The sequence below is a fragment of the Triticum aestivum genome, chromosome 5D (assembly GCF_018294505.1).
Source record: "Triticum aestivum cultivar Chinese Spring chromosome 5D, IWGSC CS RefSeq v2.1, whole genome shotgun sequence".
Taxonomy (NCBI): domain Eukaryota; kingdom Viridiplantae; phylum Streptophyta; class Magnoliopsida; order Poales; family Poaceae; genus Triticum; species Triticum aestivum.
Window position 1 is genome coordinate 517,250,305 of NC_057808.1, and position 20,549 is coordinate 517,270,853.

Consider the following 20,549-nt stretch of genomic DNA (forward strand, 5'->3'; position numbering starts at 1 on the left):
TAGGCCCGTTTCTGAGGCTCTTCCTTCCTCCCGCCCGTGTTGTTCCCTCCAAAACCAACCGACGACCAACCGCAGAAGGAATCTCTCTGCTTCGATCGGTTGCAGCGGGACGGGAGACGCTCTCCTCTGCTGTCGTCGACTATATAGCTAGCCTCCCTCGCCTCGCCTCGCCCTCCTCCTCTCCCATCCGCCCTCTCCCTCTCTTCTTCATCTGGGGTACGTAGTGCGCCGTGCCCGTGCGCCAGCGGTTCTTGGGCGAGATGGCGGACAAGGGGAAGGGGAAAGCCGACGCCCGCTATAAGCCATGGCAGCGGCGGCGTCAGGGTGCAGCGAGGACGGAGACTGAAGCCGTCGACGACACTGCCGGTACTTCGTCGCGGACTTCAGGGCGGACGGAGACTGCCGGCGACGGCGGGACTCAGCAGGAGCTTCCACCCGGCGTCTCTTACCAGTTCAGTGGAGGTAGGTGCCCAAGAAACCGGCGTCCTTGGTTCTTGCGTTGGTGCCCGCTTCTTGGATTGTAACATCCGATCCGATGCCTTTGTTTCTTGCAGCTCCCGGTGGCGGGGGCGGGTCGGGGCTGAGCAATCAAGGTGCGTTCTCTCCCCTCCCAAGATTAATGACAAAATTCTTTCTCTCTGCTTATCCGTAAGGTTCTTGGTTCTTGACTGACGCCGGAGTTGGATTTCTTGGTTTCTGTTGTGTAATTGTGGTTGCAGCCCGTGGGAGTGCGCCCTTCGGCGGCCAGAACCAGATCGCCAACCCACAGTTCGGTGGCGGCGGGGGTGGGTCAGGAGCGGGGTACGGGGGATTCTCTCAGTTTGGTGTGTTCCCTCCCTCCCAACCCATTCTTGATTTCTGTTGCGCAAAACTCTTTCTCTCCGGTTCATCATTGACGCCGGCCGGAGTTGTATTTCTTGGTTTCTGTTGCGTAATTCTCTCTGTTGCAGCCGGTGGAGAATAAGGCTTCTTGTATTCTAATAACATCTGTGAGATTAAGCCTTGGTCTGTTGCAGCTCACGGGCACGGGGGATTCTCTCAGATGTATTCGAGGCCACCGGCGGCGATGCTCCAGCCGACTCTGGGCAATAATCCAGGTGCGTTCCCCTCCCAAGAAAAGCGCCAAATTCTGTGTCTCTGGTTCGTGCGGTTCATGGTTCGTTGACGTCCGACATTGATTTCTTGGTCTCTATTCTACTGTGCACGTAATTCTTTTGTAGCCTACACCGGGGAGGCTTCCACGGCGGCAGCCCATCCGACTGGACCGGTACGGGAGTGCACTATTTGCAAAACGCCCACAGCAGGGCTCTGGACCGCGACGACTCTGCAAGGTACACGGGTGGGAACCCCGCTGCCCCTGTGCGATGCTTGCCACAGCAAAATCTTCAGCTGGGACAGGCCTCTGCAGCATCTGCACCAATATCTTGCCACCACAGGTGGGTTGGGTGCCCAAGCAAAGCATCGTGCTCGGTTCTTGCGTTGGTGCCGGCCGGATTGTACTATACTAACAGCTAGCGGTTTCTTGCAGTTGTGGGTCGCGGCGCCGGGTCGATACATTCGTTTCTTACAGCTATCGGTCGCGCCGGCGGGTGGGATCACGGGGACTTCGCTCTGGCGATGAGGTTGCTCCCGCAGCCGCCGGGCGATCAAGGTGCGTTCCCTCCCAAGAAATTCTCTCTCTCTCTCTGGGCTCTGGCCCAGTGGCCCGTGCGTTCCTTGGTTCGTCTTCACTGACGCCGGAGTTGGATTTCTGCTGTGTGATTCTTGCGTTGCAGCCGGCGGGAGTGCGCCCTTCTTCGGCATCGACGTGCCGAGCGGCTACGTTTTCTTCTCCGGCGGCCAGAACCAGATCGCCAGTTCCGACGGGGTAATTTCGATTCAGTTTACGATGCACTATATTAGTCACGAACTCACGATTCATCGACGTGCCGTGAAGTGAACTCATTGAGATTTCTTCTCGGCTCTATCTTTGCAGCTGGCGCCGGCACCGGCACAGTCTGCAATGAGCCCATGGTGCGTTGTTTGCAACAATGCCGCGGGGACGCTTTGGGACTGGCTGCCCATCTGCGAGGCTTGCTACCACAGGGCTCGCTACAACAGGGAGGTCTACAGGGCTCGCATGCAGATCGCCAATGCCAGTGCGGCTCAGGCTCAGGCTCGGGCTGAGGCTCAGGCTCTGAAGGATCGGGCTTATCAGGCTATGGCTCAGGCTGAGCCTCAGGCTCTGGCTCTGGCTCAGCAGGCTCAGGCTCAGGCTCAGGAGCAGGCTCTGGTTCAGAAGGCTCAGGCTCAGGCTCAGGCTCACGGTATTGCCATTGATCAGCAGCGGCCATTGATCACGCTCTACCCCCGCCACGCCCCGCGACCAAGTGGATGCCGTTATTGCGGATATCGTTATTGCAGGCAGCCCATGTGCGAGACTTGCTGTAGATTGATGAAACTATAAACTTGAGTAGATCCATCGACGAAACTATAAACTTGCTGTAGATCGACGAAACTATATATATACTTGTAGGACTTGATTCCTTGCCACTTAGTAGATGAAACTTAATATATACTTGCCGTGGATCGATGGCATTCAGTTCAGTGTTCAGTCTGATTCCTTAATCTTTGGCTCTTTTCTGACGCTTTTGTTTTGCCTACCTTATTTTAACGGATTTTTGGCTCTTTGTGTTTGATTCATTTACTTTCAGTTCAACCAAATGAGTACTTAGAGTTTAGTTCCTACTGTTGAAGTGTCCAGTTTACGCTTTTATCTTTCTGGCCAATACTACATATAACAGATTTTATCAGTCCTTTTATATCTTCCTGACGCTTTTATCGTCGGTAAATGATTTGGCGTGTAGAATAGGCTGTGGATGCTTTGGTTTCCTGACGCTTTAGTTTTGCCTCAAGTGTTTGACTTTTGGTTCAACCAAATGAGTAATCAGAGTTTAGTTGCTACTGTTCTGGTGTAAGCTTATGAGTGATGATTATTGTAAATTCTAGTAATATGATATGGCCAATATATATAACAGATTCAGTGCTGCATATGCTTGTCGTTCATAAGTGATTCAGCATGGAGAATAATTAAGGCTGTGAATGCTTTGGTTTTGCCTCGGCTGGTTTAATTTCAGTTAAACCGAATGAGTGCTCGAAGAATTTAGTTTCAGTTGTCAGGAACTAGTTCTCTTTACTACATGTCTCTGAACACACCTGAAGAAATCAACGCCTTCTCTGAAGAATTCGACAGCAACCTGGGAGACGGGCGGCTAGGAGGCGCTCCAGCTATGAAACATCAACACCTCTATGCTTGTGCTTGTTTAGATACAGACTTATGCTTGTTTCCTTGTTCAATTTTGGTGTTGGACTGGTTCAGTTTCAGTTCAACCAAATGAGTGAGCTTCCTTGCTACTGATTATTCAGCTTAAGCTTACATTTTACAAGTGATCATCATTGCAAATTCTTATACTAGTTCTCTGAACTTCCCGTCTCTGAACATACCTGAAGAAATTCTTATACAAGTATCAAGGCGCGAACCGGTTCAGTTAACTGAAATTTTCTTCTTTTTCGGGGTAACAACGGCTACAGTTAACTGAAGTTTAACTGTTGTAAACTTCAGTTAACTCTGTTTCACTGCGTGTAATTTCAGTTCCTCCTATACGTATCCATCGCCATGAACTGTATCCAGTGACTTTGATCTGCTATATCTGCAATACATCTTCCGTCGACATCTGCACGTGATTAGGAACTGATGCCTCCCAGCTAACGTTACGTGTACGTCCTGGCGATTGGAATGGCGACTCGGATGGCGTCGAGCGGGCGACGGGAGTCGGCGCCGGCTGGGAGCTGGTGCGGAAAGGCCCGTGGGCGGCGCTTGCTTGCCCTGCCCTGTGCTCGCTCCCCGGGACGGAGGTGGCGGCAGCCGGAACCGGTTCTCGGCCCTTGCCGGCGTGGAGTGTGATTCAGAGGACTAGGCGGACTCGAACCCGTCCTCCCCGAGGGCGCACCCAGCTGGACAAGGATTTACGGTATGTAATTTCGTGGTGCGAGCCGCGGAGCTGGGAGGAACGGTGTTCGCTGGCCGCTGGAGTTTTGCGCCGGGAGGGTGTCAGCCACCTGAAGACTGAACCCAAGTGTCACCTAAATTCAGTTATCTGTAGCGTATCGGTTGGCCTATAGTTAACTGTCATCGGACGGCTCGGATGAAGGAAGAGGAGATCAACGGCTGAATCGAGACCACAAGGCGTTTAACTGACAAACGTCTATATGAGCCCCGGCTGCGTGCGAGAGAGGGCATCCAATGTATCTGCTTATCAAACCCTTGCTTTCCCCTTTCATAGCTCCAGTAGAAATTCCCCATTAATCGAAGGGTCTCCGCATCAGGAGTAGATTTGAATCCTAGTTTGTGTTCATGTGTTTGATCTTCGACAGGATCTGACACATTGGTATCAGATGTCATTGATCCTCGGCGGAGCAGCGACGGTGTTGAAAACGACAGCGTGAAGGTGGCGGTAGACAAATTCGGGCACATGCTAGTAGCTGGGTGGCGGTTGCCGGCGAGACTCTCTCGTGGAGGTAAAATCTGAAGGAAATATGCCCTAGAGGCAATAATAAAGTTGTTATTTATATTTCCTTATATCATGATAAATGTTTATTATTCATGCTAGAATTGTATTAACCGGAAACTTAGTACATGTGTGAATACATAGACAAAACAGAGTGTCTCTAGTATGCCTCTACTTGACTAGCTCGTTGATCAAAGATGGTTATGTTTCCTGACCATGGACATGTGTTGTCATTTGATAAACGGGATCACATCATTAGAGAATGATGTGATGGAAAAGACCCATCCGTTAGCTTAGCATAATGATCGTTTAGTTTTATTGATATTGCTTTCTTCATGACTCCCGAATACCGGAGGAACACCTTGTGTGCTATCAAACGTCACAACGTAACTGGGTGATTATAAAGATGCTCTACAGATGTCTCCGAAGGTGTTTGTTGGGTTGGCATAGATCAAGATTAGGATTTGTCACTCCGTGTATCGGAGAGGTATCTCTGGGCCCTCTCGGTAATGCACATCACTATAAGCCTTGCAAGCAATGTGACTAATGAGTTAGTTGTGGGATGATGCATTACGAAACGAGTAAAGAGACTTGCCGGTAACGAGATTGAACTAGGTATGATGATACCGACGATCGAATCTCGGGCAAGTAACATATCGATGACAAAGGGAATGACGTATGTTGTTATGCGGTTTGACCGATAAAGATCTTCGTAGAATATGTAGGAGCCAATATGAGCATCCAGGTTCTGCTATTGGTTATTGATAGGAGATGTGTCTCGGTCATGTCTGCATAGTTCTCGAACCCGTAGGGTCCGCATGCTTAACGTTCGATGACGATTTGTTTTATGAGTTATGTGTTTTGGTGATAGAAGTTTGTTCGGAGTCCCGGATGTGATCACGGACATGACGAGGAGTCTCGAAATGGTCGAGAGGTAAAGATTCATATATTGGAAGGTTACATTCGGACATTGGAATGGTTCCGAGTGATTCGGGTACTTTACCGGAGTACCGAGGGGTTACCGGAACCCCCGGGGGAAATATTGGGCCTTAGTGGAGAGAGAGGAGGGCCGCAAGGGGTGGCTGCCCCCCATGGCAGTCCGAATTGGACTAGGGGGAGGGGGCGGCGCCCCCCTTTTGTTGGGGATCGTAGCAGAATTTTAAAATTTCCTACGCATCACCAAGATCCATCTATGGAGTATACTAGCAACGAGGGGAAAGGAGTGCATCTACATACCCTTGTAGATCGCGAGCGGAAGCGTTCTAATGAACGGGGTTGATGGAGTCGTACTCGCCGTGATCCAAATCACCGATGACCGAGTGCCGAACGGACGGCACCTCCGCGTTCAACACACGTACGGAGCAGCGGCATCTCCTCCTTCTTGATCCAGCAATGGGGAAGGAGAGGTTGATGGAGATCCAGCAGCACGACGGCGTGGTGGTGGAAGTAGCGGGATCTCGGCAGGGCTTCGCCAAGCTTCCGCGAGAGGGAGAGGTGTTGTAGGGGAGGAGGGAGGCGCCAAAGGCTGTGGTATTGCTGCCCTCCCTCCCCCCTTTATATAGGCCCCCTGGGAGGGGGGCGCCGGCCAAGAACCCATCTATGGGGGGGGGGGGGCGGCCAAGTGGGAAACTTCCCCCCAAGTCAAGTGGGGCGCCCCCCCACCCTAGGGTTTCCAACCCTAGGCGCAGGGGGGAGGCCCATGGGGGGCGCCCCAGCCCACTAAGGGCTGGTTCCCTTCCCACTTCAGCCCATGGGGCCCTCCGGGATAGGTGGCCCCACCCGGTGGACCCCCGGGACCCTTCCGGTGGTCCCGGTACAATACAGATAACCCCCGAAACTTTCCCGGTGGCCGAAACTGGACTTCCTATATATAATTCTTCACCTCCAGACCATTCCGAAACTCCTCGTGACGTCCGGGATCTCATCCGGGACTCCGAACAACTTTCGGGTTTCCGCATACTCATATCTCTACAACCCTAGCGTCACCGAACCTTAAGTGTGTAGACCCTACGGGTTTGGGAGACATGCAGACATGACCGAGACGCCTCTCCGGTCAATAACCAACAGCGGGATCTGGATACCCATGTTGGCTCCCACATGTTCCATGATGATCTCATCGGATGAACCACGATGTCGAGGATTCAATCAATCCCGTATACAATTCCCTTTGTCAATCGGTATGTTACTTGCCCGAGATTCGATCGTCGGTATCCCAATACCTTGTTCAATCTCGTTACCGGCAAGTCTCTTTACTCGTACCGTAATGCATGATCCCGTGGCTAACTCCTTAGTCACATTGAGCTCATTATGATGATGCATTACCGAGTGGGCCCAGAGATACCTCTCCGTCATACGGAGTGACAAATCCCAGTCTCGATCCGTGCCAACCCAACAGACACTTTCGGAGATACCCGTAGTGTACCTTTATAGTCACCCAGTTACGTTGTGACGTTTGGCACACCCAAAGTACTCCTACGGTATCCGGGAGTTGCACGATCTCATGGTCTAAGGAGAAGATACTTGACATTGGAAAAGCTCTAGCAAACGAACTACACGATCTTTGAGCTATGCTTAGGATTGGGTCTTGTCCATCACATCATTCTCCTAATGCTGTGATCCCGTTATCAATGACATCCAATGTCCATAGTCGGGAAACCATGACTATCTGTTGATCAACGAGCTAGTCAACTAGAGGCTCACTAGGGACACGTTGAGGTCTATGTATTCACACATGTATTACGATTTCCGAATAACACAATTATAGCATGAACAATAGACAATTATCATGAACAAAGAAATATAATAATAACCATTTATTATTGCCTCTAGGGCATATTTCCAACAGTCTCCCACTTACTAGAGTCAATAATCTAGTTACATTGTGATGAATCGAACACCCATAGCGTTCTGGTGTTGATCATGTTTTGCTCTAGGGAGAGGTTTAGTCAACGGATCTGCTACATTCAGGTCCGTATGTACTTTACAAATATCTATGTCTCCATTTTGAACACTTTCACGAATGGAGTTGAAGCGACGCTTGATATGCCTGGTCTTCCTGTGAAACCTGGGCTCCTTCGCAAGGGCAATAGCTCCAGTGTTGTCACAGAAGAGAGTCATCGGGCCCGACACATTGGGAATCACCCCTAGGTCGGTAATGAACTCCTTCATCCAGACTGCTTCCTGTGCTGCCTCCGAGGCTGCCATGTACTCCGCTTCACATGTAGATCCCGCCACGACGCTTTGCTTGCAACTGCACCAGCTTACTGCTCCTCCATTCAAAATATACACGTATCCGGTTTGTGACTTCGAGTCATCCAGATCTGTGTCGAAGCTAGCGTCGACGTAACCCTTTACGACGAGCTCTTCGTCACCTCCATAAACGAGAAACATATCCTTAGTCCTCTTCAGGTACTTTAGGATATTCTTGACCGCTGTCCAGTGTTCCATGCCGGGATTACTTTGGTACCTTCCTACCAAACTTACGGCAAGGTTTACATCAGGTCTGGTACGCAGCATGGCATACATAATAGACCCTATGGCCGAGGCATAGGGGATGACACTCATATTTTCTCTATCTTCTGCCGTGGTCAGGCATTGAGCCGTGCTCAATTGCACACCTTGCAATACAGGCAAGAACCCCTTCTTGGACTGATCCATATTGAACTTCTTCAATATCTTGTCAAGGTACGTACTCTGTGAAAGACCAATGAGGCGTCTTGATCTATCTCTATAAATCTTGATGCCTAATATATAAGCAGCTTCTCCAAGGTCCTTCATTGAAAAACACTTATTCAAATAGGCCTTTATACTTTCCAAGAATTCTATATCATTTCCCATCAATAGTATGTCATCCACATATAATAAGAGAAATGCTACAGAGCTCCCACTCACTTTCTTGTAAACACAGGCTTCTCCATAAGTCTGTGTAAACCCAAACGCTTTGATCATCTCATCAAAGCGAATGTTCCAACTCCGAGATGCTTGCACCAGCCCATAGATTGAGCGCTGGAGCTTGCATACTTTGTTAGCATTCTTAGGATCGACAAAACCTTCCGGCTGCATCATATACAATTCTTCCTTAAGAAATCCGTTAAGGAATGCCGTTTTGATGTCCATCTGCCATATCTCATAATCATAGTATGCGGCAATTGCTAACATGATTCGGACGGACTTCAGCTTCGCTACGGGTGAGAAAGTCTCATCGTAGTCAACCCCTTGAACTTGTCGATAACCCTTAGCGACAAGTCGAGCCTTATAGATGGTCACATTACCATCCGCGTCTGTCTTCTTCTTAAAGATCCATTTATTTTCTATGGCTCGCCGATCATCGGGCAAGTCAGTCAAAGTCCATACTTCGTTTTCATACATGGATCCTATCTCGGATTTCATGGCTTCTAGCCATTTGTAGGAATCCGGGCCCACCATCGCTTCTTCATAGTTCGAAGGTTCACCGTTGTCTAACAACATGATTTCCAGGACAGGGTTGCCGTACCACTCTGGTGCGGAACGTGTCCTTGTGGACCTACGAAGTTCAGCAGTAACTTGATCCGAAGCTTCATGATCATCATCATTAACTTCCTCCCCAGTCGGTGTAGGCACCACAGGAACATCTTCCCGCGCTGCGCTACTTTCCGGTACGGAAGGGGTGACTATCACCTCATCAAGTTCCACTTTCCTCCCACTTACTTCCTTCGAGAGAAACTCTTTCTCCAGAAAGGACCCGTTCTTGGCAACGAAGATCTTGCCTTCGGATCTGAGGTAGAAGGTATACCCAATAGTTTCCTTGGGGTATCCTATGAAGACGCATTTTTCCGACTTGGGTTCGAGCTTTTCAGGTTGAAGTTTCTTGACATAAGCATCGCATCCCCAAACTTTTAGAAATGACAGCTTAGGTTTCTTCCCAAACCATAATTCATACGGTGTCGTCTCAACGGATTTCGACGGAGCCCTATTTAAAGTGAATGCGGCAGTCTCTAAAGCATAGCCCCAAAATGAGAGCGGTAAATCGGTAAGAGACATCATAGATCGCACCATATCCAATAGAGTGCGATTACGACGTTCGGACACACCGTTTCGCTGAGGTGTTCTAGGCGGCGTGAGTTGTGAAACGATTCCACATTTCCTTAAGTGCGCACCAAATTCGTGACTTAAATATTCTCCACCACGATCTGATCATAAGAATTTTATTTTTCTGTCACGTTGATTCTCAACCTCACTCTGAAATTCCTTGAACTTTTCAAAGGTTTCAGACTTGTGTTTCATTAGGTAGACATACCCATATCTACTTAAGTCATCAGTGAGAGTGAGAACATAACGATATCCTCCGCGAGCCTCAACACTCATTGGACCGCACACATCGGTATATATGATTTCCAGTAAGTTGGTTGCTCGCTCCATTGTTCCGGAGAACGGAGTCTTGGTCATCTTACCCATGAGGCATGGTTCGCACGTGTCAAATGATTCGTAATCAAGAGACTCCAAAAGTCCATCTGCATGGAGCTTCTTCATGCGCTTGACACCAATGTGACCAAGGCGGCAGTGCCACAAGTATGTGGGACTATCGTTATCAACTTTACATCTTTTGGTATTCACACTATGAATATGTGTAACATCACGTTCGAGATTCATCAAGAATAAACCATTGACCAACAGGGCATGACCATAAAACATATCTCTCATATAAATAGAACAACCATTATTCTCGGATTTAAATGAGGAGCCATCTCGAAATAAACGAGATCCAGATACAATGTTCATGCTTAAAGCTGGCACTAAATAACAATTATTGAGGTTTAAAACTAATCCCGTAGGTAGATGCAGAGGTAGCGTGCCGACGGCGATCACATCGACCTTGGAACCATTCCCGACGCGCATCGTCACCTCGTCCTTTGCCAGTCTCCGTTTATTCCACAGTTCCTGTTTTGAGTTACAAATATGAGCAACCGCACCGGTATCAAATACCCAGGAGCTACTACGAGTACTGGTTAGGTACACATCAATTACATGTATATCACATATACCTTTGGTGTTGCCGGCCTTCTTGTCCGCTAAGTATTTGGGGCAGTTCCGCTTCTAGTGACCACTTCCCTTGCAATAAAAGCACTCAGTCTCAAGCTTGGGTCCATTCCTTGGCTTCTTCCCAGTAACTGGCTTACCGGGCGCGGCAACTCCCTTGCCGTCCTTCTTGAAGTTCTTCTTACCCTTGCCCTTCTTGAACTTAGTGGTTTTATTCACCATCAACACTTGATGTTCTTTTCTGATCTCCACCTCCGCTGATTTCAGCATCGAATATACCTCAGGAATGGTCTTTTCCATCCCCTGCATATTGAAGTTCATCACAAAGCTCTTGTAGCTTGGTGGAAGCGACTGAAGGATTCTGTCAATGACCGCGTCATCCGGGAGATTAACTCCCAGCCGAGACAAGCGGTTGTGTAACCCGGACATTCTGAGTATGTGCTCACTAATAGAACTATTTTCCTCCATTTTACAGCTGAAGAACTTGTCGGAGACTTCATATCTCTCGACCCGGGCATGAGCTTGGAAAACCATTTTCAGCTCTTCGAACATCTCATATGCTCCATGTTTCTCAAAACGCTTTTGGAGACCCGGTTCTAAGCTGTAAAGCATGCCGCACTGAACGAGGGAGTAATCATCAGCATGTGATTGCCAAGCGTTCATAACGTCTTGGTTCTCTGGGATTGGTGCTTCACCAAGCGGTGCTTCTAGGACATAATATTTCTTGGCAGCTATGAGGATGATCCTCAGGTTCCGGACCCAGTCCGTATAGTTGCTGCCATCATGTTTCAGCTTGGTTTTCTCTAGGAACGCGTTGAAGTTGAGGACAACGTGGGCCATTTGATCTACAAGACATATTGTAAAGATTTTAGACTAAGTTCATGATAATTAAGTTCATCTAATCAAATTACTCAATGAACTCCCACTCAGATAGACATCCCTCTAGTCATCTAAGTGAAACATGATCCTAGTTAACTAGGCCGTGTCCGATCATCACGTGAGACGGACTAGTCAAGATCGGTGAACATCTCCATGTTGATCGTATCTTCTATACGACTCATGCTCGACCTTTTGGTCCTCCGTGTTCCGAGGCCATGTCTGTACATGCTAGGCTCGTCAAGTCAACCTAAGTGTATTGCGTGTGTTCCGAGGCCATGTCTGTACATGCTAGGCCCGTCAACACCCGTTGTATGCGAACGTTAGAATCTATCACACCCGATCATCACGTGGTGCTTCGAAACAACGAACCTTCGCAACGGTGCACAGTTAGGGGGAACACTTTCTTGAAATTATTATAAGGGATCATCTTACTTACTACCGTCGTTCTAAGCAAATAAGATGCAAAACATGATAAACATCACATGCAATCAAATAGTGACATGATATGGCCAATATCATTTTGCTCCTTTGATCTCCATCTTCGGGGCACCATGATCATCTTCGTCACCAGCATGACACCATGATCTCCATCATTGTGTCTTCATGAAGTTGTCACGCCAACGATTACTTCTACTTCTATGGCTAACGCGTTTAGCAATAAAGTAAAGTAATTTACATGGCGTTATTCAATGACACGCAGGTCATACAAAAAATAAAGACAACTCGTATGGCTCCTTCCGGTTGTCATACTCATCGACATGCAAGTCGTGATTCCTATTACAAGAATATGATCAATCTCATACATCACATATATCATTCATCACATCTTCTGGCCATATCACATCACATAGCACATGCTGCAAAAACAAGTTAGACGTCCTCTAATTGTTGTTGCAAGTTTTTACGTGGCTTGTATAGGTTTCTAGCAAGAACGTTTCTTACCTACGTAAAACCACAACGTGATATGCCAATTTCTATTTACCCTTCATAAGGACCCTTTTCATCGAATCCGTTCCGACTAAAGTGGGAGAGACAGACACCCGCTAGCCACCTTGTGCAACTAGTGCATGTCAGTCGGTGGAACCTGTCTCACGTAAGCGTACGTGTAAGGTCGGTCTGGGCCGCTTCATCCCACAATACCGCCGAAACAAGATAAGACTAGTAGCGGCAAGAAGAATTGGCAACATCTACGCCCACAACTGCTTTGTGTTCTACTCGTGCATAGTAACTACGCATAGGCCTGGCTCATGATGCCACTGTTGGGGATCATAGCAGAATTTTAAAATTTCCTACGCATCACCAAGATCCATCTATGGAGTATACTAGCAACGAGGCGAAAGGAGTGCATCTACATACCCTTGTAGATCGCGAGCGGAAGCGTTCTAATGAACGGGGTTGATGGAGTCGTACTCGCCGTGATCCAAATCACCGATGACCGAGTGCCGAACGGACGGCACCTCCGCGTTCAACACACGTACGGAGCAGCGACGTCTCCTCCTTCTTGATCCAGCAAGGGGGAAGGAGAGGTTGATGGAGATCCAGCAGCACGACGGCGTGGTGGTGGAAGTAGCGGGATCTCGGCAGGGCTTCGCCAAGCTTCTGCGAGAGGGAGAGGTGTTGCAGGGGAGGAGGGAGGCGCCAAAGGCTGTGGTATTGCTGCCCTCCCTCCCCCCTTTATATAGGCCCCCTGGGAGGGGGGGCGCCGGCCAAGAACCCATCTATGGGGCGGGGGCGGCGGCCAAGGGGGGAAACTTCCCCCCCCAAGTCAAGTGGGGCGCCCCCCCACCCTAGGGTTTCCAACCCTAGGCGCAGGGGGAGGCCCATGGGGGGCGCCCCAGCCCACTAAGGGCTGGTTCCCTTCCCACTTCAGCCCATGGGGCCCTTCGAGATAGGTGGCCCCACCCGGTGGACCCCCGGGACCCTTCCGGTGGTCCCGGTATAATACTGATAACCCCCGAAACTTTCCCGGTGGTCGAAACTGGACTTCCTATATATAATTCTTCACCTCCGGACCATTCTAGAACTCCTCGTGACGTCCGGGATCTCATCCGGGACTCCGAACAACTTTCGGGTTTCCGCATACTCATATCTCTACAGACCGAACCTTAAGTGTGTAGACCCTACGGGTTCGGGAGACATGCAGACATGACCGAGACGCCTCTCCGGTCAATAACCAACAGCGGGATCTGGATACCCATGTTGGCTCCCACATGTTCCACGATGATCTCATCGGATGAACCACGATGTCGAGGATTCAATCAATCCCGTATACAATTCCCTTTGTCAATCGGTATGTTACTTGCCCGAGATTTGATCGTCGGTATCCCAATACCTTGTTCAATCTCGTTACCGGCAAGTCTCTTTACTCGTACCGTAATGCATGATCCCATGGCTAACTCCTAGTCACATTGAGCTCATTATGATGATGCATTACCGAGTGGGCCCAGAGATACCTCTCCGTCATACGGAGTGACAAATCCCAGTCTCGATCCGTGCCAACCCAACAGACACTTTCGGAGATACCCGTAGTGTACCTTTATAGTCACCCAGTTATGTTGTGACGTTTGGCACACCCAAAGTACTCCTACGGTATCCGGGAGTTGCACGATCTCATGGTCTAAGGAGAAGATACTTGACATTGGAAAAGCTCTAGCAAACGAACTACACGATCTTTGAGCTATGCTTAGGATTGGGTCTTGTCCATCACATCATTCTCCTAATGCTGTGATCCCGTTATCAATGACATCCAATGTCCATAGTCAGGAAACCATGACTATCTGTTGATCAACGAGCTAGTCAACTAGAGGCTCACTAGGGACACGTTGAGGTCTATGTATTTACACATGTATTACGATTTCCGGGTAACACAATTATAGCATGAACAATAGACAATTATCATGAACAAAGAAATATAATAATAACCATTTATTATTGCCTCTAGGGCATATTTCAACACCTTTCCCTTTCCCTCTCCCTCTCCTTCCTTTCCCTCCGGTGGAGAAAGGAAAAGGGGGGGCGAATCCTACTTGGACTAGGAGTCCAAGTAGGACTCCCCCCATGGCGCGCCCCTCCTGGCCGCCAGCCTCTCTCCTCCCCTCCTTTATATACGTGGGCAGGGGCACCCCAAAGGCACATCAACTGTTCTCTTAGCCGTGTGCGGTGCCCCCTCCACAGTTTACTCCTCCAGTCATAGCGTCGTAGTGCTTAGGCGAAGTCCTGCGCGGATCACATCACCAACACCGTCACCACGCCGTTGTGCTGACGGAACTCTCCCTCAACCCTCTACTGGATCAAGAGTTCGAGGGACGTCATCGAGCTGAACGTGTGCTGAACACGGAGGTGTCGAACGTTCGGTACTTGGATTGGTTGGATCGTGAAGACGTTCGACTACATCAACCGCGTTAACCTAACGCTTCTGCTTTCGTTCTACGAGGGTACATGGACACACTCTCCCCCTCTCGTTGCTATGCATTTCCTAGATAGATCTTGCGTGAGCGTAGGAATTTTTTTGAAATTGCATGCTACGTTCACCCACAGTGGCATCCGAGCCAGGTCTATGCGTAGATGATATGCACGAGTAGAACACAAAGTGTTGTGGGCGATAATAGTCATACTGCTTACCACCAACGTCTTACTTTGATTCGACGGTATTGTTGGATGAAGCGGCCTAGACCGACATTACATGACCGCGTTCATGAGACTGGTTCTACCGACGTGCTTCACACATAGGTGGCTGGCGGGTGTCTGTTTCTCCAACTTTAGTTGAATCGAGTTTGACTACGGCTGGTCCTTGTTGAAGGTTAAAACAGCACACTTGACGAAAAATCGTTGTGGTTTTGATGCTTAGGTAAGAACGGTTCTTGCTAGAAGCCCGTAGTAGCCACATAAAACTTGCAACAACAAAGTAGAGGACGTCTAACTTGTTTTTGCAGGGCATGTTGTGATGTGATATGGTCAAGACATGATGTGATATACGTTATTGTATGAGATGATCATGTTTTGTAAAAGTTATTGGCAACTGGCAGGAGCCTTATGGTTGTCGCTTTATTGTATGAAATGCAATGGCCATGTAATTGCTTTAATTTATCACTATGCGGTAGCGATAGTTGTAGAAGCAATAGTTGGCGAGACGACAACGACGCTACGATGGAGATCAAGGTGTCAAGCCGGTGAAGATGGAGATCATGACGATGCTTTGGAGATGGAGATCAAAGGCACAAGATGATGATGGCACATATTTTGATTGCATGTGATGTTTATCTTTTATGCATCTTATTTTGCTTAGTACGGCGGTAGCATTATAAGATGACCCCTCACTAAATTTCAAGGTATAAGTGTTCTCTCTGAGTATGCACCGTTGCTACAGTTCGTCGTGCCGAGACACCACGTGATGATCGGGTGTGATAAGCTCTACGTTCACATACAACGGGTGCAAGCCAGTTTTGCACGTGCAGAATACTCGGGTTAAACTTGACGAGCCTAGCATATGCAGATATGGCCTCGGAACACTGAGACCGAAAGGTCGAACATGAATCATATAGTAGATATGATCAACATAGAGATGTTCACCATTGAAAACTACTCCATCTCACGTGATAATCGGACATGGTTTAGTTGATATGGATCACGTGATCATTTAGATGACTAGAGGGATGTCTATCTAAGTGGGAGTTCTTAAGTAATATGATTAATTGAACTTTAATTTATCATGAACTTAGTATCTGATAGTTTTTGCATATCTATGTTGTTGTAGATCAATGGCCCGTGCTACCGTTCCCTTGAATTTTAATGCGTTCCTAGAGAAAGCTAAGTTGAAAGATGATGGTAGAAACTACACGGACTGGGTCCGTAACTTCAGGATTATCCTCATTGCTGCATAGAAGAATTACGTCCTAGAAGCACCGCTAGGTGCAAGGCCCGCTGCAGGAGCAACTCCGGACGTTATGAACGTCTGGCAGAACAAAGTTGATGACTACTTGATAGTTCAGTGTGCCATGCTTTACGGCTTAGAATCGGGACTTCAAAGACGTTTTGAACATCATGGAGCACATGAGATGTTCCGGGAGTTGAAGTTAGTATTTCAAGCAAATGCCCGAGTTGAGAGATATGAAGTCTCCAACAAGTTCTATAGCTGCAAGATGGAGGAGAATAGTTTTGTCAGTGAACACATACTCAGAATGTCTGGGTACCATAACCACTTGACTCAGCTGGGAGTTAATCTTCCTGATGATAGTGTCATTGACAGAGTTCTTCAATCACTGCCACCAAGCTATAAAGGCTTCGTGATGAACTATAATATGCAAGGGATGCAAAAGACAATTCCCGAGCTCCTCGCAATGCTAAAGGCTGCGGAGGTAGAAATCAAGAAGGAGCATCAAGTGTTGATGGTTAACAAGACCACTAGTTTCAAGAAAAAAGGCAAAGGGAAGAAGGGGAACTTCAAGAAGAATAGCAAGCAAGTTGCTGCTCAAGGGAAGAAGCCCAAGTCTGGACCTAAGCCTGAAACTGAGTGCTTCTACTGCAAAGGGACTGGTCACTGGAAGCAGAACTGCCCCAAGTATTTGGCGGATAAGAAGGATGGCAAAGTGAAAGGTATATTTGATATACATGTTATTGATGTGTACCTTACTAATGCTCGTAGTAGCGCCTGGGTATTTGATACTGGTTCTGTTGCTCATATTTGCAACTCGAAACATGGGCTGCGGATTAAACGAAGATTGGCTAAGGACGAGGTGACAATGCGCGTGGGAAATGGTTCCAAAGTCGATGTGATCGCCGTCGGCAAGCTACCTCTACATCTACCTCCGGAATTAGTTTTAGACCTGAATAATTGTTATTTGGTGCCAACGTTGAGCATGAACATTATATTTGGATCTTGTTTGATGCGAGACGGTTATTCATTTAAATCGGAGAATAATGGTTGTTCTATTTATATGAGTAATATATTTTATGGTCATGCACCCTTGATGAGTGGTCTATTTTTGTTGAATCTCGATTGTAGTGACACACATATTCATAATATTGAAGCCAAAAGATGCAAAGTTAACAATGATAGGGCAACTTATTTGTGGCACTGCCGTTTAGGTCATATTGGTGTAAAGCGCATGAAGAAACTCCATGCTGATGGGCTTTTGGAATCACTTGATTATGAACCACTTGATGCTTGCGAACCATGCCTCATGGGCAAGATGACTAAGACTCCGTTCTCCGGAACAATGGAGCGAGCAACTGACTTATTGGAAATAATACATACTGATGTATGCGGCCCGATGAGTGTTGAGGTTCGCGGTGGGTATCGTTATTTTCTTACCTTCACAGATGATTTGAGCAGATATGGGTATATCTACTTGATGAAACATAAGTCTGGAGCATTTGAAAAGTTCAAAGAATTTCAGAGTGAAGTAGAAAATCATCGTAACAAGAAAATAAAGTTTCTACGATCTCATCATGGAGGTGAATATTTGAGTTATGAGTTTGGTCTTGATTTGAAACAATGTGGAATAGTTTCACAACTCAAGCCACCTGGAACACCACAGCGTAATGGTGTGTCCGAACATCGTAACTGTACTTTATTAGATATGGTGCGATCTATGATGTCTCTTACCGATTTACCACTATCGTTTTGGGGTTATGCTTTAGAGACGGCTGCATTCACGTTAAATAGGGCACATCTAAATCCGTTGAGACGACACCTTATGAACTGTGGTTTGGCAAGAAACCTAAGCTGTCGTTTCTTAAAGTTTGGGGCTGCGATGCTTATGTGAAAAGGCTTCAACCTGATAAGCTCGAACCCAAATTGCAGAAATGCGTCTTCATAGGATACCCAAAGGAGACAGTTGGGTACACCTTCTATCACAGATCGGAAGGCAAGATATTCGTTGCGAAGAATGGATCCTTTCTAGAGAAGGAGTTTCTGTCGAAAGAAGTGAGTGGGAGGAAAGTAGAACTTGATGAGGTAATTGTACCTTCTCCCAAATTGGAGAGTAGTTCATCACAGAAATCAGTTCCGGTGATGCCTACACCAATTAGTGAGGAAGTTAATGATGATGATCATGACACTTCGGATCAAGTTACTACCGAACCTCGTAGGTCAACCAGAGTATGTTACGCACCAGAGTGGTACGGTAATCCTGTTCTGGAGGTCATGTTACTAGACCATGATGAACCTACGAACTATGAGGAAGCGATGATGAGCCCAGATTCCACGAAATGGCTTGAGGCCATGAAATATGAGATGGGATCCATGTATGAGAACTAAGTGTGGACTTTGGTTGACTTGCCCGATGATCGGCAAGCCATAGAGAATAAATGGATCTTCAAGAAGAAGACTGACGCTGACGGTAATGTTACTGTCTACAAAGCTCGACTTGTTGCGAAAGGTTTTCGACAAGTTCAAAGAGTTGACTACGATGAGACCTTCTCACCCGTAGCGATGCTTAAGTCTGTCCGAATCATGTTAGCAATTGCCGCATTTTATGATTATGAAATTTGGAAAATGGATGTCAAAACTGCATTCCTTAATGGATTTCTTAAAGAAGAGTTGTATATGATGCAACCAGAAGGTTTTGTCGACCCTAAAGGTGCTAACAAAGTGTGCAAGCTCCAGTGATCCATTTATGGACTGGTGCAAGCCTCTCGGAGTTGGAATATATGCTTTGATAGTGTGATCAAAGCATATGGTTTTATACAGGCTTTTGGAGAAGCCTGTATTTGCAAGAAAGTGAGTGGGAGCTCTGTAGCATTTCTAATATTATATGTGGATGACATATTGCTGACCGGAAATGATACAAATATTTTGGATAGCATAAAAGGATACTTGAATAAGAGTTTTTCAATGAAAGACCTCTGTGAAGCTGCTTATATATTGGGCATCAAGATCTATAGAGATAGATCAGGACGCTTAATTGGATTTCACAAAGCACATACCTTGATAAAGTTTTGAAGAAGTTCAAAATGGATCAGTCAAAGAAAGGGTTCTTGCCTGTGTTACAAGGTGTGAAGTTGAGTCAGACTCAATGCCCGACCACTGCAGAAGATAGAGAGAAAATGAAAGTCATTCCCTATGCCTCAGCCATAGGTTCTATCATGTATGCAATGTTGTGTACCAGATCTGATGTGTGCCTTGCTATAAGTTTAGCAGGGAGGTACCAAAGTAATCTAGGAGTGGATTACTTGACAGCGGTCAAGAACATCCTGAAATACCTGAAAAGGACTAAGGATATGTTTCTCGTTTATCGAGGTGACAAAGAGCTTGTAGTAAATGGTTACGTTGATGCAAGCTTTAACACTGATCCGGATGACTATAAGTCACAAACCGGATACGTATTTATATTGAATGGTGGAGCTATTAGTTGGTGCAGTTCCAAGCAGAGCGTCGTGGCGGGATCTACGTGTGAAGCGGAGTACATAGCTGCTTCGGAAGCAACAAATTAAGGAGTCTGGATGAAGGAGTTCATATCCGATCTAGGTGTAATACCTAGTGCATCGGGTCCAATGAAAATCTTTCGTGACAATACTGGAGCAATTGCCTTGGCGAAGGAATCCAAAGTTCACAAGAGAACCAAACACATCAAGAGACGCTTCAATTCCATCCGCGATCAAGACAAGGAGGGAGACATAGAGATTTGCAAAATACATACGGATCTGCATGTTGCAGACCCGTTGACTAAGCCTCTTCCACGAGCAAAACATGATCAGCACCAAGACTCCATGGGTGTTAGAATCATTACTATGTAATCTAGATTATTGACTCTAGTGCAAGTGGGAGACTGAAGGAAATATGCCCTAGAGGCAATAATAAAGTTGTTATTTATATTTCCTTATATCAGGATAAATGTTTATTATTCATGCTAGAATGGTATTAACCGGAAACTTAGTACATGTGTGAATACATAGACAAAACAGAGTGTCCCTAGTATGCCTCTACTTGACTAGCTCGTTGATCAAAGATGGTTATGTTTCCTGACCATAGACACGTGTTGTCATTTGATAAACGGGGTCACATCATTAGAGGATGTTGTGATGGACAAGACCCATCCGTTAGCTTAGCGTAATGATCGTTTAGTTTTATTGCTATTGCTTTCTTCATGACTTATACATGTTCCTCTG

The 20,549-nt window shown here is 47.1% G+C and overlaps 1 protein-coding gene across 1 annotated transcript; it reads left to right on the forward strand.

Moving 5' to 3' along the window:
- LOC123125886 (uncharacterized) lies at positions 1-2,586 on the forward strand. The gene is made up of 8 exons (XM_044546330.1): positions 1-462; positions 555-593; positions 720-824; positions 1,017-1,097; positions 1,221-1,436; positions 1,529-1,651; positions 1,776-1,867; positions 1,976-2,586. The coding sequence occupies exons 1-8, from the start codon at positions 261-263 to the stop codon at positions 2,444-2,446; spliced, it is 1,329 nt and encodes a 442-aa protein (XP_044402265.1). The 5' UTR covers positions 1-260; the 3' UTR covers positions 2,447-2,586.
- Positions 2,587-20,549: the final 17,963 nt, after the last annotated feature.